Here is a 19,264-nt window from a genome sequence, read left to right on the forward strand (position 1 = left end):
TAGAAAGAAGTGAGCGTTGTGAATGAGGCGAAATTGAGGTTAGATTACGATATTACACAGATTGGGATATTGTTCTCGTTATTATATTGAATGCTAATTTACTTAAAATACAAACTAATATCTTAGTAATATAAAATAATATAGTCAAACTGTGAGGTAGGAAATATATATTTATTTTCAGGAACAAAAACAATCTTGATGTAAGACCTTGATCGAAACGTCCACCATTGTTTTGCCTTCACAGATACTGTTTGACCAGCCGTGTTCATCCAGCACCCTTTTTTTTGCTACAGATTCCATCACCTGAAAGTCTTTTGACACTTTTATTTGTTTTTAATTGTTTTTTTCTCAGTGATAAGCAAGTTTTGTCTTAAGTTTCCCAGCCATTATTGCTAACAGAACTTCTCGAGTCAAGAATTACCAGTAAGACTTACTCACTGCTTAAATTTCATTTTAGTTTGGAGATTATTTATCCTATCAAAAGGTTAAAATCAAAGTATTAGCTGTTAATTTAAATTCATTGTGAGACACAAATTTACACAGGATATAAATTCTATGAAAATTTGCTTTTGAGGCAGCAAGATGAGGACAGACATTAATTAACTTAAAATTAATTTAACATAAGTTATACATAACTTACACATTTGCAAAGTAAACATAACACTTACCCAAGATTAAGACTAAAGAAAAGTGTATGTAGTTCAAGGTTGTGTTAAGGTTTTGCGAGTTGGTTCATGAACCTGATGGCAGTGGGAAAACGTAAAAAATAAAAGAATAATGAGGTAGTTTTCATGGACCATTCAGACACCTGATGACATGGGGGAGAAGCTATTCCTGAATTGTTGAGTGTGTGAGTTCATAGTTAGTACCTTCTCTCTGACTAGTAATGAGAAAAGGAAATATCCCAGATGGTGTTGGATGCCACCTCATTGAGGCATTGCCTTTTGAAGATGCCCTCAATGGTGAGAGGTCTGTGCTCCTGATGAAGCTGGCTGAGTTTATAATTCTTTGCAGGCTGTTGCAATCCTTGTCATTGGAAACTCCATATAAAGCTATGGTGCAACCAGTTGGAATGGTCTCCACCATACCTCTACAGAAAATTGTGAGAGTCTTTGATGAAATGCCAAATCTCTTCAAATTCCTAATGAAGTAGAGCTGTTGGCATGCCTTCTTCATGATTGTTTCAATGTGTTGGGCCAAGGACATATCTTCCGAGATGTCGACAACCAGGATCTTAAAATGCTCACCCTTTCCACCGCTGATCAATCAATAAAGAGTGATGCGTGTTCTCCCAAATTCCTCTTCCTGAAGTCTACAATCAATTCCTTGGTTTTTCTGACATTGAATACAAAGTTGTTGTTGCAACACCGCTCAACCAGCCTTTCGCATTCTTGTACAACTTCTCACTGCTACCTGAGATTTTACCAACAACAGTGATGTCATCTGAATTTATAGATGGTGCTTGAGTTATGCTTAGCTATGCAGTCATGTTTGTAGAGAGAAAAGAGCACGAGCCTAAGTATGCATCCCTGAGGTGTGGCTGTGTTGATTGTCAACAAGGAGAAGATGGAGCAAAGTTCAAAATAAATTTATTATCGAAGTATGTATATGCCACCATGTACTGACTTGAGATTAATTTTCTTGCAGGCATTCATAGTAGAACAAAGAAATGCAATAGAATCAATGAAAAACTACACACAAATACTGGCAAAACAAACAATGTGCAAAAGACAACTATACAAATATTTTTTAAAAATAAGTAAGTAACTCATTAATACTGAGAATATGAAAGTGAGTCCATGGGTTGCGGAAACAGTTCAGTGTTAAGTTGAGTGAAGTTATCCATGCTGGTTCAGGAGCAAGAACAAGTTGAAGGTACCGTAGCTTTAGGACAAGAACTGTTCGGATGGACAAGAACAGCTTCTTCCCCCAAGCCGTAAGACGACTGAACTCGCTCCCACCACCCAGGTTTCCTCATGCATGAGTTTCACTAGTTGCATTATACTGTTTACTTTTTACCCTGTAAATCTACATTATTACTTGTTAATTTATTTGTGGTAATATTACTTTATGTATGTGACTTATATGCACTGTGTTGTGCACCTTAGTCCAAAGGAACGTTGTTTTGTTTGGCGGTATATCAAAGGCCTTGCTAAAGTCCATGTAGAAAATATCCACTGTCTTGCCTTCATCAACTTTCCTGGTAACATCGTTGAAAAACTCTATAAGATTGGTTGGACATGACCTACCATGCACAAAGCCTGCTGACTATCCCTAATCGATTCCTGTCTATCCAAATATTCACATATCCAGTCTTTTAGAATGCCTTCCATTAACTTTCCCACTACTGATGTCAGGTTCACCAGCCTAAAATTTCCTGGTTTATCCTTAAGGCTGATCTATACTTCTGCATCAACTCGACGCCATAACCTGCGCAAGTGGCCTACGCGTGTTGTAAGCATTATACTTGTGCGTTGGTGTGTCTGCGTCGCTCTGCAATTCGGGCATGATGCACATGCGCACACACCTGCCCGCGCAAGGCTTTCTCGGGGTAAACAAGTTTAAAGTGAGCGTCTTTTTTTGTAAAAGTGAAATGTGTCCTCCATAATTTCGGAGGTCTGTGAAGTTTTATGGAAAGCATTGCAGCCAGAGTTCCCTCCCTGCCCTTCAGTTGCCCAATGGGAAGCTATTGCAGTGTAGGAGGAAATATGATGCTCCCAGGCGGACCAATCACAGTTGTTGTGTTCTGCGTTGCCGCAACACGTAGTTACATTTTGGGAGAGGTGCACGTCAGGCTATGGCATAGGGATCCGCGTAGGCTCTGCGTAGGGTTTGCAGCGACGACGCAGAAGTATAAATCAGCCTTTAGAGTCTTTCTTAAACAGCACACCAAGATTAGCTATTCTCCAATCCTCCAGTACCTCACTTGTCACTAAGGGTGATTTAAATACCTCTGCTAAGGCCCCTGCAATTTCTGCTCTTACCTCCCACAGGTTAGGAGGGAACACTTTGTCAGGTCCTGGGGATTTGTCCACCCTGATTTGCCTTAAGACTGTAAACCTCCTCTGTAATCTGTATATGGTCCATGTACTGGCTGCTGCGTTGCCTCACTTCTATAGACCAGGGGTCCCCAACCTTTTTCGCACCGCGGACTGGTTTAATATTGACAATATTCTTGTGGACCGGCCGACCGGGTGGGGGGGGGGGGGGTGTGGAGGGAGGGGAGAGTTGCCAACGTACAAGAGTAGCAGTCAAATACGTTGTGTTTACCCCAAGAAAGACTACCATGACCATGAAGCCTCGCGCGGGCACCTATGTGCGCATGCGTGTACATGCCGATTTTTTTTTCTACAGATGGTTTTTGGTGATTCTGTTCAGTGAAACTACACTGTACATACATTATTTCTACTTTATATAGGCTGTGTATTTATCATATCATTCCTGCTTTTACTATATGTTAGTGTTATTTTAGGTTTTATGTAACACAGCGCATGAATATAGTGATAAGTCAATTATAAGTCACTTATAAGTCAATAGCATCATAACATTTTAAGTAACGTTTGGATATTAAACACAGCACATATTTTCCTCGTATGAACATATAAAATCATTGCAACACACCAATATTGCTGAATCAGTGGGAGCCCTGGGCTTGTTTTCCTGCAACAAGACGGTCCCATCGAGCGGTGATAGGAGACAGCGATACTCAAAGGGAGTTCCTTATGTCCAGTCTATTCCGCAATTTAGTTTTCGTTGCATTCATTGCAGAAAAGCCCACTTCGCAGATATGTTGGAAATAATGTTTTCAGTGCTTTCGTGGCTATCTCAGGATATTTAGCCTTGACTTTGATCCAGAATGCCGGCAGAGATGTTATGTCAAACATACTTTTCAGTCCGCTGTCAGTTGCAAGCTCGAGGACTTGATCTTCTGCCCGCGCTGACATGGGTGATGCGTGCGTTCAAGTTCAACAGTGCGTGACAGAGAATGAGGAAAGGTGTAGCTGACTCATATCGCCAAATTATATTGTTTCCTCGCGGCCCGGTAGCACATGCTTTGTGGCCCGGTGGTTGGGGACCACTGCTATAGACTCTATGTCCATCTCCTGAGTAAATACAGATGCAAAAAATTCATTCAGGATCTCCCCCATCTCTTTTGGCTCCACATATAGCTTACCATTCTGATCACTCAGAGGACCAATTTTGTTCCACGGAATCCTTTTGTTCTAAACATATCTGTAGATACCCTTCTCAGCAGGCCAGGCAGCATCTCTAGGAAGAGGTACAGTCGATGTTTCAGGCCGAGACCCTTCGTCAGGACTAACTGAAGGAAGAGTTAGTAAGAGATTTGAAAGTGGGAGGGGGAGGGGGAGATCCAAAATGATAGGAGAAGACAGGAGGGGGAGGAATGGAGCCAAGAGCTGGACAGGTGATTGGCAAAGGGGATATGAGAGGATCATGGGACAGGAGGTCCAGGGAGAAAGATGGGGGGGGGGGGGACCCAGAGGATGGGCAAGGGGTATAGTCGGAGGGACAGAGGGAGAAAAAGGAGAGTGAGAGAGAAAATGTGTGTATAAAAATAAATAACGGATGGGGTACGAAGGGGAGGTGGGGCATTAGCGGAAGTTAGAGAAGTCGATGTTCATGCCATCAGGTTGGAGGCTACCCAGACGGAATATAAGATGTTGTTCCTCCAATACTGTAAAGACAAGGGATCCCACCACTAAGTACATCTTTCCCTCCCCCCTCTCTCTGCTTTCGGCAGGGATCGCTCCCTACGCAACTCCCTTGTCCATTTGTCCCCCCCATCCCTCCCCACTGGTCTCCCTCCTGGCACTTACCCTTGTAAGCAGAACAAGTGCTACACATGCCCTTCCTTACACTTCCTCCCTTACCACCATTCAGGGCCCCAGACAGTCCTTCCAGGTGAGGCGACACTTCACCTGTGAGTCGGCTGAGGTGATATATTGCGTCCAGTGCTCCCGATGTGGCCTTTTATATATTGGCGAGACCCGACGCAGACTGGGAGACCTCTTTGCTGAACACCTACGCTCTGTCCGCCAGAGAAAGCAGGATCTCCCAGTGGCCACACATTTTAATTCCACATCCCATTCCCATTCTGACATGTCTATCCACGGCCTCCTCTACTGTAAAGATGAAGCCATGCTCAGGTTGGAGGAACAACACCTTATATTCCGTCTGGGTAGCCTCCAACCTGATGGCATGAACATCGACTTCTCTAACTTCCGCTAATGCCCCACCTCCCCCTCATACTCCATTCATTATTTATTTTTATACATACATTCTTTCTCTCACTCTCCTTTTTCTCCCTCTGTCCCTCTGAATATATCCCTTGCCCATCCTCTGGGTCCCATCCCCCCGTCTTTCTCCCCGGACCTCCTGTCCCATGATCCTCTCGTATCCCCTTTTGCCAATCACCTGTCCAGCTCTTGGCTCCATCCCTCCCCCTCCTGTCTTTTCCTATCATTTTGGATCTCCCCCTCCCCCTCCCACTTTCAAATCTCTTACTAACTCTTCCTTCAGTTAGTCCTGACGAAGGGTCTCGGCCTGAAACATCGACTGTACCTCTTCCTATAGATGCTGCCTGGCCTGCTGCGTTCACCAGCAACTTTGATGTGTGTTGCTTGAATTTCCAGCATCTGCAGAATTCCTGTTGTTTTTGTAGATACCCTTAGTATTCTCTTTGATCTTGTCTGCTGGAACAACCTCATACCGTCTTCTAGCCCTCCTGGTTTCTTAAGTGTTCATGTGCATTTTTTATACTCCTCAAGTACCTCATTTGTTCCTACCTGCCTATAGCTGCTCTGCACCTCCTTTTTTCCTTCATGACTTTAACATCTCCCAGAAAAGAAAGGTTTCCCAAGCCTATTGTTTGCCTTATATTTTGACAGGCACATACAAGCTTTGGATTCTCAAAATTTTGTTTTTGAAGGCCTCCCACTTTCCAATTACTGTATAACCTTGGCAGAAAACAGCTCGTCTCAATTGACACTTGCCAGATCCTTTCTGATTCCACCAAAATTGGCCTTTCTCCAATTTAGAATCTCAGCCTGAGGACCAAGCCTATCTTTTCCATAATTACCTTGAAACTCATGGCATTATGATCACTAGTTGCAAAGTGTTCCTACACATATTTCTGTCACCTGCACTGTCTCCTTAAAATGACCTCAAGTATTGCACACTCTCCCATTAGGATTGCTATGTGCTGATTAAGGAACCTTCGAGAACACATTTGACAAACTCAATGCCATCTAGTCCTTTTAAAGTATGGGAATCCCAGTCAATATGTGGAAAGCTATAATCACTAACCTTGCATTTCTTGGAACAGTGTGCAATCTCTGTATCAAGTAGCAGCTGAAGTGTTCGAAAACCCACACGAGAGCCGGCGTCTCCTATTTGATTTGGGGACAACTCTGTTCTTTAGGACTCGGTGCTCCTGATGCACTTGCTACCTGTTTCTATACAGCACTTCAGTTTCACATGGGTACACCCCCTAGACCAAAAGAAGAGGCATCTGCTGAGACCTTGGTTGATTTGTTCAAATCACAGAAGGCCAATGTTGGCAGAGAGATAAGCTCTACTTTAAGTAATAAGAATTACTTCTGTGGTGCATCTCAGGTCCAAACGTTTTCTGAGACAGGAGGTCTCATATCGATTTTGTTTTCTCCGCCAAATCTGGAATGAACTTTCCCAGCTGTTTAGCATGCCAAAGAAACTGCAGATCTCTGATACATTCATAGATTGTTCCATGTGCCAAACTCCTGCCAGTTTATCTGAATTTGGTTGCATTCCCTCTGAGGGCAGTTAGTGGCCTAAGAACTTCAACACCAACTTTACAAATTCGCATTTCTTTTTATTCAGGGTGATTCTAGCTTGTTTCAGTTTTTCTAAGACAGATTCTACTCTTTTGTCATGTTTCTCACTTGAGCCTCTGAAGTTCAATATATTGTCCATGTGGCAGACTACTCCTTCCAGTCTTCCAAAATCTGGTTCATCCTGATCTGAAAGAGCTCAGGGATTGATGAGATGCCAAAAGGGAGTCTCTTGAAGGCATAGTGTCAATATGGTGTGATAAAGTTTGTGAGCTTCTGTGACTCAGGAGGTAAACGGATCCCTGAGTTTGCATCTAGTATGGTGAAGAACTTTGCTCCACCAAGTATACCCAAATGGGTGCTCAACAGAGGGCAGAATAAACTTCCCCCACCTCACTGCATTATTAAATTTTGTTAGATCAACACAGATCCTCACTGTGCCATCTAGGTAGGGGTCAGGAATAATGCCCGTGTACGCAGTGAGTAGTCCATTCATGCTAGATGTGATGTCAAGCACCTCCATTCTCTCAAGTTCAGCTTTGACTTTGTTCATTAATGGGATGGGTAGACACCTCACTGTGGTCAGAGAGAATGGCCTCAGCTGGATAGGATACTCTTCTTTCCATACCCCCAGGCCTGTGAACAACTCCAGGTACTTCTTCTGCCACTGAACATCATTTAGCAAATCCAGTCTTGCAACAAGGTTCAGCTTCTCAATGGCATGTCGTCCCAGTAGTGGTGAGAAAAGATTCTGAACAACATTGGCATCTTCTTTCAACTGTTTCTCATTTTTATGGGTGGAAGTAGTAAACATCCTTTTCACACTGAGCTTATGCTTCCCTGGCCCCGTGAGCACTTTCTTTGTTGGGTTTAGTGCAATGCTTGTTTTCTTCAACAGTTTTGTGAACAGACATTCGACGATATCTGTGACATCTGCCCCAGTGTCCATTTTGAATGACACGGCCTCACTTAGCAACTGAACCATAGCAACACCAGCCTTGTCTATTTGAGTCTAGAGTCCCAAGCAAATCTTTCTCTTCATCTGAATCATGGTTTTCTTTGACTTCCTGAAGAACTGCTTTTGAGTGACGTTTCTATAATGGCCAACTCTATTGCTTTGGTGGCATTTCATCTTTTTTTGCTGGACAGAGCTCTTTGACATGGAATGGAGAATTGCTGCATCTCCTGCAGTTGGGCATTTTACCTGCTCTTTGCTTGTCTGTTTTGTTTGAGCTGAGCTCTACTGTCACCTTTTACTGTAGTCTTTTTGACTACACTTGTTTGTACTCTTCTCTTTGTACAGCTTCGTGCCTGCGTTCTGCGTGTTGCTGACAAACGTTCTCACGCTGTCTGCCTATAATAATAGCTTTCTCTAGTGTGAGATTTGCCTGCAACTGAAGTCACTGAAAGTTTGGTGTCTAGTAGCCTAACAACAATCTTGCCTCTAATGAGCGCATCTCTCTGATTTCTATGTGCACAGTTGCCTGACAGGGCATACAATGCTGTGATGAAGTTATTTACACTTTCTGTACTCTACTGAATACTGCTGAAGGGTCTAGGCCCAAAGCGTCGACTGTAGATTTTTCCGTAGATGCTGCCTGGCCTGCTGAGTTCCTCCAGCATTTTGTGGGGGCTGCTTGAATTTCCAGCATCTGCAGATTTTCTCTTGTTTGTGTTTGATATTGCCTGCAAGTCTGATTAGCATACAAAGGTACCTTATGCCCAGCACCGATACCATAGGCTAGTTCTATGCTGCGTGATTGAACAACACAATAAAATTTGTTCACAGGCATGGCATGTAAAAATAAAACATTACTGGTAATTTTAACGCAAACAACAGGAATTCTGCAGATGCTGGAAATTCAAGCAACACACATCAAAGTTGCTGGTGAACGCAGCAGGCCAGGCAGCATCTGTAGGAAGAGGTGCAGTCAACGTTTCAGGCCGAGACCCTTCGTCAGGACTAACTGAAGGAAGAGCGAGTAAGGGATTTGAAAGTTGGAGGGGGAGGGGGAGATCCAAAATGATAGGAGAAGACAGGAGGGGGAGGGATGGAGCCAAGAGCTGGACAGGTGATAGGCAAAAGGGGGTACGAGACGATCATGGGACAGGAGGTCCGGGAAGAAAGACGGGGGGGGGGGGGGAACCCAGAGGATGGGCAAGAGGTATATTCAGAGGGACAGAGGGAGAAAAAGGAGAGTGAGAGAAAGAATGTGTACATAAAAATAAGTAACAGATGGGGTACGAGGGGGAGGTGGGCAGTAGCGGAAGTTAGAGAAGTGGATGTTCATGCCATCAGGTTGGAGGCTACCCAGACGGAATATAAGGTGTTGTTCCTCCAACCTGAGTGTGGCTTCATCTTTACAGTAGAGGAGGCCATGGATAGACATATCAGAATGGGAATGGGATGTGGAATTAAAATATGTGGCCACTGGGAGATCCTGCTTTCTCTGGCGGACAGAGCGTAGATGTTCAGCAAAGCAGTCTCCCAGTCTGCGTCGGGTCTCGCCAATATATAAAAGGCCACATCGGGAGCACCGGATGCAGTATATCACCCCAGTCGACTCACAGGTGAAGTGTTGCCTCACCTGGAAGGACTGTTTGGGGCCCTGAATGGTGGTAAGGGAGGAAGTGTAAGGGCATGTGTAGCACTTGTTCCACTTACAAGGATAAGTGCCAGGAGGGAGATCAGTGGGGAGGGATGGGGGGGACGAATGGACAAGGGAGTTGCGTAGGGAGCGATCCCTGCGGAATGCAGAGAGGGGGGGGGAGGGAAAGATGTGCTTAGTGGTGGGATCCCGTTGGAGGTGGCGGAAGTTATGGAGAATAATACGTTGGACCTGGAGGCTGGTGGGGTGGTAGGTGAGGACCAGGGGAACCCTATTCCTAGTGGGGTGGCGGGAGGATGGAGTGAGAGCAGATGTACGTGAAATGGGGGAGATGCATTTAAGAGCAGAGTTGATAGTGGAGGAAGGGAAGCCCCTTTCTTTAAAAAATGAAGACATCTCCCTCGTCCTAGAATGAAAAGCCTCATCCTGAGAGCAGATGCGGCGTAAACTGGTAATTTCATTGTATTAGAGTATGCCATTTGAGGGCAGCATGTCAAATTGGTGGCCCGATTTTTGCAGTTAAAACGGTGATTAACATTAAAGAGAGACGGTGATTTTGGCTATATTTCAACCGCCCTATTATTGGGAGGATAATTAAATGTACAGCGGTACTGATTCCAGCACAAACAAAAAAACAAGGCTGGTTCATCTGCCCGTCTGCAGCGCGGCGTCGGGGTACGAACCACGTGCTTTCTTTCCTTTGCTCCAATTGGACAGCTGTTGCCAGGGAAGCAAAAGCCGTGACACATAACCCCGGACGCGACTTAGGGAGAAGCGGAAGCGGGCGGTTGTGCGGGTGGAATAAAGCTGCGTAAGTAGGGGAGCTGAGGCTTCCTGAGTCGGCGAGAACGAGAGTGGTTGCTGTATTTATGTGTAGGGAGTGACGCTGGAGTCTTCTGTTCCTTGTCAAGTTTTATTTGCTGATCTGATATGGTTTGAAACAGAACATGTGGGAGGCGAGAGCTGCACCTAGACCGAACGGAGGGAGATTGGGCCTGAGGTTTTTCAGTTCACGGGGTCTGTGGCAGCTCACACTTGCAACCCCGCTTATTTTTTTTACACATGTCCGTACGACACAAAAGAGCCCATTTCAGCCGACTGGTTCACAAAGCAATTCATCTCCCCACTATTCTTCTTGCATTTTTATCAACTCCCTGTAGATTCCACAACACTACTTGGGATAATTTACTGTGGCCAATTAACTTTTCCATCTCCACATCTGGGATATGGGAAGAAAGCGGATCATCTGGGAGAAACCTACACCGGCTCATTTTAACTGCGTTAACACCATTAGGTAGGGGTGGCGGAACAATACGAGACAAAGAGTGGGAATGATAGTCAAATAGCAGGAATTGACGAGAGAACTTTACAACAATTTCGCGTGTTGAGAATGATTCGGATAATCTGTCAAATTATATATAAAACAGCTATTGTAAGAAGTGTGAATGGCGTGTTAAATATATTTTTTTTAGATTGAGTGAATAGAGAAAACACTCAAAATAGTGCTAAATTCTAATTGACACATTGTAAGGAATTTGGTTTGTATACATTAGCATGTCATGAACTACTATAGAAAATTACCCAACAGTTCTTCAGGATGCTGGCGTTTATCGTTATGGTAAAAGACGGGAGAAGCTCACGGACTAGGCTAATATACCATTTTGCCTGTGAATGTGTAAGCTTTATACTGAACCACGCTCCCTGCCAGTAGGAGAGCCCGGAGAGATTTTGATTCTTCCTTGAGTAAAAGTCAAACCAATTCCCCTCTCGACCCCTTCGCTGTTCTGTGTAGTTGAATCTACTTTCACATGAAATAGTTTCTCCTTAAAATAAATAAAAAGTGTTGCTGTGGGAATCTGGATGGACTTAGTCACATCTTTATAATATGTATGTTCATACGTTGCTCAATCCACTTAGGAGTCCGTCCGGAGTTCGAAATTTCATCATCATTGTTAATGGCTCAGTTTAACCTCATCTCCTGTCATCTTGCTTGTATAGAGTCCACTCTCATAGTTTCTCCATGTTTGTTGTATTTGTGCAGTTAATGACACTTGCCATACTGATTCTTCACGGGCAGTGATTTTTTTTTTGGGCCGGAGGAGGAATTCTATACCCGAGCTGGCTATTGAGGCTAGGTCACTGAGTATAGTCAATAAAGATTTTTCTGATATTAAGGGGTACACGGTTAGCGCAGATTTGTGTGCAAAACATATTTAATCAGCTTTTAAAACTCCAATTGTTTTCTGTATAATGTGGAAATTGATTATTTTGTTTTTTTAACTAGACAATAAATTTAACAGTATTACATTAATGCTATGTATATTTATTTTGAAAAGCCTATTGTTTTTCTTGAGTTTTGTGAAGCATATTCAGATTGGCAAAGATGGCAAGTAATCCCTCGGTGGCTATGCTCAATAAAGTCATTGAACAGCAGATGCTGCAAACAACAGAAATTGTTGAACAGCATTTAGATGCTGAGATTGAAAAATATGAAAAGATGGATGGAGATGAACTGGAGAAACTCCGAGAAAGAAGACTTGAATCATTGAAGAAAGCACAACATCAGAAACAGGTGAAAACTTGAAAACAGATTTTGATCATTTTTGTACTGACTAGAACTGCTAGTGCCAATTATACAGTAATTAGTGCTAACAAAAATTGCATGAATTTTATTGATAGTTGAAATTTTAATTCTAGTGCTTAAATGTACATTTATACTGTATGGTGCAGAGATGATATTAAAATTTTATTCTTGATGGTAAAGTACAGTTTTTTACATTGATTTATTAAAGTACAATTTTTTTCAAGTGGATCAGAATCCAGTTTAATATCACCGGTATATGCTGTGAAATTTGTTAATTCTGTACTGCGGCAGCAGTACAGTGCACTACATGATCAATATAGAAAAAAGATAAATGAATTACAGTAGGTATATAAATGTATATTAAATAGTTACATTAAGATTAGTAGTGCAAAAATAGAAATAATAAAAAAAAGTGAGGTAGTGTTCATGGGTTCAATGTCCATATATAAATCAGTTGACAGAGGGTAAGAAGCTCTTCCTGAATCACTAAGTGTGTGCCTTCAGGATTCTGTACCTTCCTGATGGTAACAATGAGAAGAAGGTATGTGCTGGGTAATGGGCATCCTTAATAATGCACACCGCCTAACATGAGAGCTTAACAGCCTAAGATTTGATTTAATGGAGATATGCTTTCTTATTTTGATAAAAAGAAACATAAACATTTTCTCATGTTACTTTCCATTTGTCTACAGGAATGGCTATCAAAAGGCCATGGTGAATACAGGGAGATTCCCAGTGAAAAAGATTTTTTTCAGGAGGTTAAGGAGAGTAAAAATGTGGTTTGCCACTTTTATAGAGATACCACATTTAGGTGAGAAGTTGTATTTTGAATAAGAAATTACATTTTGAATAAAAGAATGTATTGTCATTTTTTAACTTGGGATGGAGGGGGGTGTAAGAAGATAATTCTAGATATAAATTAAGTTGCATTACTTCTATTTCCTTTAATCATAAATGAATCCCAAATTAAAATACAATGCAAATTTATTATCTCTAAAATATATAGAGTGAATACGCTTTCTATCAACCATTTAATGATTTGCTGATTCGGCGCCAATCAAAATTAGTGCACAATGCTGAAAATCTGTTAGTGTTAATCTTTGTTGCATTGTTGATTTTCTAACTCATGACATGGTTTCAGCTGCCAGTCCAGATAAATCTTCCAAAAATCCACAGCCTTCAACTGTGGTTTAAATTCACCCTGTACAAACTGCAATGTCTGCTTGGTACACTAGCTGTTCTGATGAAAGAACTGAGTAGTCTCTGCAGCAGGAGGTTGTAAAAGAAAACTCAAGCTGTATGATCAACTAATGCAGTACCAGAGTAACATGAGCCAGTTAAAAAGAAAAGCTGGGTGCCTTAACACTACATCCCCCCATTATATATTTGCGGATCATTTATAACTTCGTGCCTTAGGGATTAAAGCACTATGAAGCTGGTCTCCTGGAGAAATTCATGCAGCAAATGACATCTTCACACAAGCTCTTCTGTTCAAATTATCTATTAATTTTCTTCGAACAATTGCTTTAGCATCAGTCATTTTGGGACAATGCATTTAAGTTATTTCCATGCTTTTCATATACAGTTTGTTTGCTTTGAGATAATACCTATATTTTGATGTCTTTTACTGGGTGTAATAGGTGGACAAAATCTTAGTGATTTTTTTTGTTTTCCACTTGTCATCTTGTACGTTCTTGTCCCTACATGGCATTTTAGCTTCCCATTGAATCATGATTTTTCATTGACTGATTGTCATTTGTGTTATTTCCCTGCTCATACTAAATATTTCTGTATTTTAAAAAGACCAACAATGCATGTTGAAACTATATAAAGTTAATTTATTCTTTCACATACAGATGCAAGATAGTAGACAAGCATTTGACTATTCTGGCTAAAAAACATATTGAAACCAAGTTCATCAAATTAAATGCAGAAAAAGCTCCTTTCCTTTCTGAGAAATTACGAATCAAAATAATTCCAACAATGGTCTTGGTGAAAGATGGGAAAGCAAAAGATTACATTGTTGGGTTTGATGACCTTGGTTGCACAGATAATTTCACTACAGAAACTTTGGAATGGAGATTGGGATGTGCTGCCATCATTAACTACAGGTAGGCTCCTTATTTTATGATGTGGATATATTGGTACATTTCATTTTTAGTTTTCTAGAAGTATGTTTTTTTTAATCTTGAGTGATATGGCTGTAAATCCAACTGAATGTGTGATTTCCAAAGAAAATATTCTTGACATTTTTCAACATACACAACTTTAAGCTGTACTTTCCGTACGCTGGATGAATTCAGCAGGTCGGGCAGCATCAGTTAGAAACGATGAGTCGATGTTTCGGGCTGGAACCCTTCGTTAGGACTGAAGAATGAAAGATGGGGAAGGATTTGAAGAATGCTCGTAGCTTCAGTTGAAAGACCAGTAATTTGAAAGACAAAGGGGTGGGGGAGGGGAAGTATTGACGTTATAGCCCTGAAAACAATGGGTGGTAGAAGAAGGAGGCGGAACCATGAGGGAGCTGGTGGAGGGGGTAGAGTGAAATAGGGATAGAGGAAGGGAGAGAATTACCGGAAGTTGGAGAATTCTATGTTCATACCAAGGGGCTGGAGACTACCTAGAAGGTATATGAGGTGTTGCTGCTCCAACCTTAGTTTAGCTTCATCATGGCAGTAGAGGAGGCCATGTATGGACATGTTTGAATGGGAAGCAGAGTTGAAGTGGGTGGCTACCGGGAGATCCTGTCTGTTATGGCGGACGGAGGGGAGGTGCTCGACGAAGCGGTCCCCCAATCTGCGTCGGGTTTCACCAATGTAGAGGAGGCCGCTCTGGGAGCACCGGATGCAATAGATGACCCCAACAGGCTCACAAGTGAAGTGTTGTCTCACCTGGAAGGACTGTTTAGGGCCCTGAATGGTTGCAAGAGATGAGGTGTAGGGACAGGTGTAGCACTTATGCTTACAGGGATAAGTGCCGGGTGGGAGATCAGTGGGGATGGACGTGCAGATAAGGGAGTCGCGGAGGGACCAATCCCTGCAGAAAGCAGAGAGGGGTGGAGAGGGAAAGGTGTGCTTAGTGGTGGGGTCCTGTTGAAGGTGGCAAAAGTTGCGGAGGATAATGTGCTGGATCCAGAGGCTAGTGGGGTGGTAGGTAAGGACAAGGCGAACTCTGTCCCTGTTGTGGTTGCAGGAGGACGGGGTGAGGGCCGAAGTGCGAGAAATGGAGGAGATGCAGGTGAGGGCATTATTGATGACGGTAGAAGGGAAGCCACGATCCTTAAAGATTCTACTGTATAATCATTTTAAAAATGCTGCTTGGGGGAAGAAACTTGATAGCATTCTGTTTTGTCAGAACCCATCCCCTTTCCAATTTAATCACTTTACACCAAATACATTATTCTGAAACTGGGCCACTGTTGTAAAAGGTTAGAAAATACTGTAGCCGTTTTTCACATGTACGGGTCTCAGAAACATCAACAAGATGATTACTGAGTAATCTAGTTAATGTTGCAGACTGAGGGATAAATAAATGTTAGGTCAGACAAGGAAAATCCCTTTAACTTTTTCAAAAACTGCCATAGGATGTTTATGTAAGTTTGCAAAGAGAACTGAAGCTATGATTTAAAATTTCCATTGCCCTCCTGTTTAAATGTTGTGCTTATAGCACATTTGACATATGAAAGCACTATCCTTAAGCCAAAGTTACTCGGCATCCACATCACTGGGGACCTCACGTGGTCTGTACACACCAGCTCTGTGGTGAAAAAGGCACAACAGCGCCTCTTTCACCTCAGACGGTTGAGGAAGTTTGGTATGGGCCCCCAAATCCTAAGAATTTTCTACAGGGGCACAATTGAGAGCATCCTGACTGGTTGCATCACTGCCTGGTATGGGAATTGTACCTCCCTTAATCGTAGGACTCTGCAGAGAGTGGTGTGGACAGCCCGGCGCATCTGTAGTTGTGAACTTTCCATGATTCAGGACGTTTACAAGGACAGGTGTATAAAAAGGGCCTGTGGATCATTGGGGACCCAAGCTATCCCAACCACAATCTATTCCAGCTGTTACCATCCAGAAGTGGTACTGCAGCATAAAAGCCTGGACCAACAGGCTCTGGGACAGCTGCTTCCACCAAGCCATCAGAATTACATTGACTGTTCTATTTATTATGAATTACTATGATTGCACATTACACATTTAGATGGAGACATAACGTAAAGATTTTTACTCCACATGTATGAGGAATGTAAGAAATAAAGTCAATTCAATAATTGGCAGATTGTACAAACAAATACTCCCAACAAATGACCGGATATCCTATTATTGACCTGCTATTTTCTCACCAAAATCTGCAGTAATTTTACACTCCAGACTTCTTCCTTTGCTGCTTGCCTGTGGCTACCCAACTTATTTAAGATGTTGAGCACCACACAGTGCTGGAGGAATTCAGCAGGTCAGGCAGCATCCATGGAGGGAAATGAACAGTTGACATGTCAGGCTGAGATCTTTGATAAGCACTGTAAAGAAATAAGCAGGGCCAAAATTCAAAGGTGGGAGAGTGCAAGGAGCATGAGCTGGCAGATGGTAAGCAAACCCAGGTGCAAGGGGGAAGATGGGATGTGGGGTTGGAAGGAACAATGTTCGAAACTGGGAGGTAATAGGTGAAAGAGGCAAAGGATTGAAGATGAAGAAGGAATATGATGGGAGAGGACACTAGACTATGGAATAAAGGGAAGAAGGTGGGTGACTTGAAGTAAGGTGTAGGTGATGAACAAGTTGTGAAGGTGGGGAGGGGAAAGAGGAATGGAGTAGGGATAGAAGGGAAAACATGGGGGAGGTGGGGGAACACTGAGGTGTGGTTACTGGAAATCAAATTGATATTGATGCCATCAGGTCAGAGACAACCAAGGTGAAATATGTAGTGTTATTCATTCAATCTGTGTTTGGGCTTAAAGGGACAGTATGGGAACGGGTAGTGGAATTGAAATGACTGACCACTGGGAAATCTTGGCCAATCTGCATCAGGTCTCACAGATGTAGCTGGCTGCACCGGGAGAACAGGATACAAGAAATTGACTCCGATGGATTTGCACGTGAAGTGCTACCTCACCTGGAAGGACTATTTAAGACTGCATGGTGGTGAAGGAGGAGCTGTAGGTGCAGGTGTAAAAACCTAGCACAATTGTAGGGATGAGTACTTAGACGGGATTGATGGAGAGGAATGAGTGGACAAGAAGAGAGTGATCCTAGGGGGGAGGAAAAGATGTGCGTGGTGTTGGCATCTCGTTGGAGATGGCAGAAGTTGTGGATAATGATGGGTTTGATGCAGAGGCTCGTGCAATGGTAGGTGAGAGAATGGGGAACTGTATTGCTGTTACTGGGCAGAGTGGGAATGGGGAGAGGGCAGATGGGCAGTAAATGGAGAAGATGTGTGTGAGGGCTGTTTTGATAGATGGAGGGGAAACACCATTTTCTGGGGGGCGGGGGAGTGGAGAAATCCTCATCAAGAAAACAGATATGCAGAGACAGAAGAACTGACAAGGGAATAGCATCCTTGCAAGTGACAGCACGGGAAGAGGTGTGGTCAACGTAACTGAGAGTCAGTAGTTTTTTTATAAAAGACGGTAGAGACAGATCAAGAAAGGGGAGAGGGGTGTCAAACATGGAATAGTAAATTTGAGGGTGGAGTAGAAGCTGGTGAAATTGACAAGCTCTGCATGGGTGCCAGAAGCAGCACTAATGCAGCCATCAGTGTAGCAAAGAGTTAGGGAGCATTACCTGTTTAGGTTTCTAAGATAGATTGTTCTATGTAACCAATGAAAAGACACAGAATTGGGACCCATGCAGGTGTGGAGGCTACACCTTTGATCTGGAGAAAGTGGGAGGTGGCAAAAAGAAGTGGTTCAGGGCAAGTACCAGTTCTGCCAAATGAAGGAAGGTGGAGGGGAACTGTAATAATAAAAAAGCAGAGACCCTTGAGGCCTTCCTGCTGGAGGATAGAAGTGTTCAGGGACTGGATATCTGTGGTGAAAATGAGGCAAACAGCTCTAGGGAACTGAAAGTTGTTGAAGTACAGGAGAGCATGCGAAGTGTCATGGATGTAAGTGGGAAGGGACTGAGCTAAGACGGGACAAAATGGAGAAATGAAGTCGCCATACAAGGATGCAAGTTAGGTGGGGCAGGAGCAGTGGGCCTACTGGGGCAGTTGGGTTTGTAGATCTTGGGTAGGAAATAGAAATGGGCAGTGTGAGGTAGGGAAACTGAGGCCAGGTCATGAAGTCAGTGCCAGTGTGGGAGACAGTGTTCTGATGCTTCTCAATGGAGTCCTGATTCAGGGATAAGTAAGAGAAGGTATCTGAGAGCTGTCATCTGGTTTCAGCAAGGTAGAGGTCAGTCTGTCAGACTGCAACAGCAGTGTCTTTATCTGCAAATTTGATAAGTTTGGGATTAGTAAGGAGAGAGTGGAGAGCAGTGCATTCACAGGGTGAGAGATTATTGTTGTAGGTGAGTGGAATTGTGACGAGATCTCAGCAGTTTGAGATGAAAAGTCTTTTTCCACCAAACACAGGCAATTCTTTCCAATAGTATATAACTTCCAAGCAGAATTTGTCATCGAACTTTAAAAGGACACATTAAAATCAACTAAAGTCTGACTCTTTTCTTCTTAGCGGAAATTTGATGGACCCACCTTTCCAGATGCAAAAAAAATGTGGAAGCGTCACAAAGATGGAGAAAAGGACAATTAGAGGAAAGAACAATGATTCTGATTCAGATGATGATTAGATTGCTAAGCATATTTCTTAATCCACACAATCTTTTATTCTTATGTATTGTTAGATTTTAATTTCATTAATTAATTTTCATAGCCCAATAAAAAATTATTGCAATGCAAATTAGTGACTTGGAGAATGTTACCTGTTAGAGGGTTAGAATATTAGTTCCATGAATGAAACTTTAAATTAATCTATCTGTTTTGCTGTAGTAGCATTCTTTTGAGGATGGTTTATTCAGAACATTTGTAGACATTGAAGGGAATCAGCAACCTGTACAGGTGGAGGTATACAGGGTTGCTGGGAGTAGTGATTGTGCTTCTCAATGCTCTTTTGACTCTGATAATTGGCCTTTTGGCCTCCATATCATCCTGCAGACACTCAAATCCATGTTACGTTCTCAGATGCGTTCCTGCCACTTTGTGTAATTTCGGATTAGGGAATCAAGAAGGTTTTGAGGTAGGGAAGT

The 19,264-nt window shown here is 42.8% G+C and overlaps 1 protein-coding gene across 3 annotated transcripts; it reads left to right on the forward strand.

Moving 5' to 3' along the window:
- txndc9 (thioredoxin domain containing 9) lies at window positions 1–18,918 on the forward strand. 3 transcript variants are annotated; one of them, XM_072263279.1, is made up of 6 exons: window positions 1–38; window positions 1,648–1,759; window positions 11,794–12,011; window positions 12,716–12,834; window positions 13,880–14,134; window positions 18,694–18,918. In XM_072263279.1, exons 3-6 carry the CDS (start codon window positions 11,823–11,825, stop codon window positions 18,806–18,808), a joined length of 678 nt encoding a protein of 225 aa, XP_072119380.1. In that variant the 5' UTR covers window positions 1–38; window positions 1,648–1,759; window positions 11,794–11,822; the 3' UTR covers window positions 18,809–18,918. The 3 variants fall into 3 exon arrangements, with proteins under 3 accessions (XP_072119380.1, XP_072119379.1, XP_072119381.1); XM_072263278.1 differs by lacking the exons at window positions 1–38; window positions 1,648–1,759 and adding an exon at window positions 10,161–10,250; XM_072263280.1 differs by lacking the exons at window positions 1–38; window positions 1,648–1,759 and having other exon boundaries at window positions 11,777–12,011.
- Window positions 18,919–19,264: the final 346 nt, after the last annotated feature.

This window comes from Mobula birostris, chromosome 7 (assembly GCF_030028105.1).
Source record: "Mobula birostris isolate sMobBir1 chromosome 7, sMobBir1.hap1, whole genome shotgun sequence".
NCBI classification, from domain to species: Eukaryota; Metazoa; Chordata; class Chondrichthyes; order Myliobatiformes; family Myliobatidae; genus Mobula; species Mobula birostris.

Excerpts from the sequence above, each read along its gene's own strand:
- txndc9 (XM_072263279.1), top strand. The coding sequence starts at position 11,823 with ATGGCAAGTAATCCCTCGGTGGCTATGCTCAATAAAGTCATTGAACAG. Across the intron at positions 12,012-12,715 it reads AAGCACAACATCAGAAACAG|GAATGGCTATCAAAAGGCCA; the intron begins GTGAAAACTTGA and ends ATTTGTCTACAG. Across the intron at positions 14,135-18,693 it reads GCTGCCATCATTAACTACAG|CGGAAATTTGATGGACCCAC; the intron begins GTAGGCTCCTTA and ends TTTTCTTCTTAG.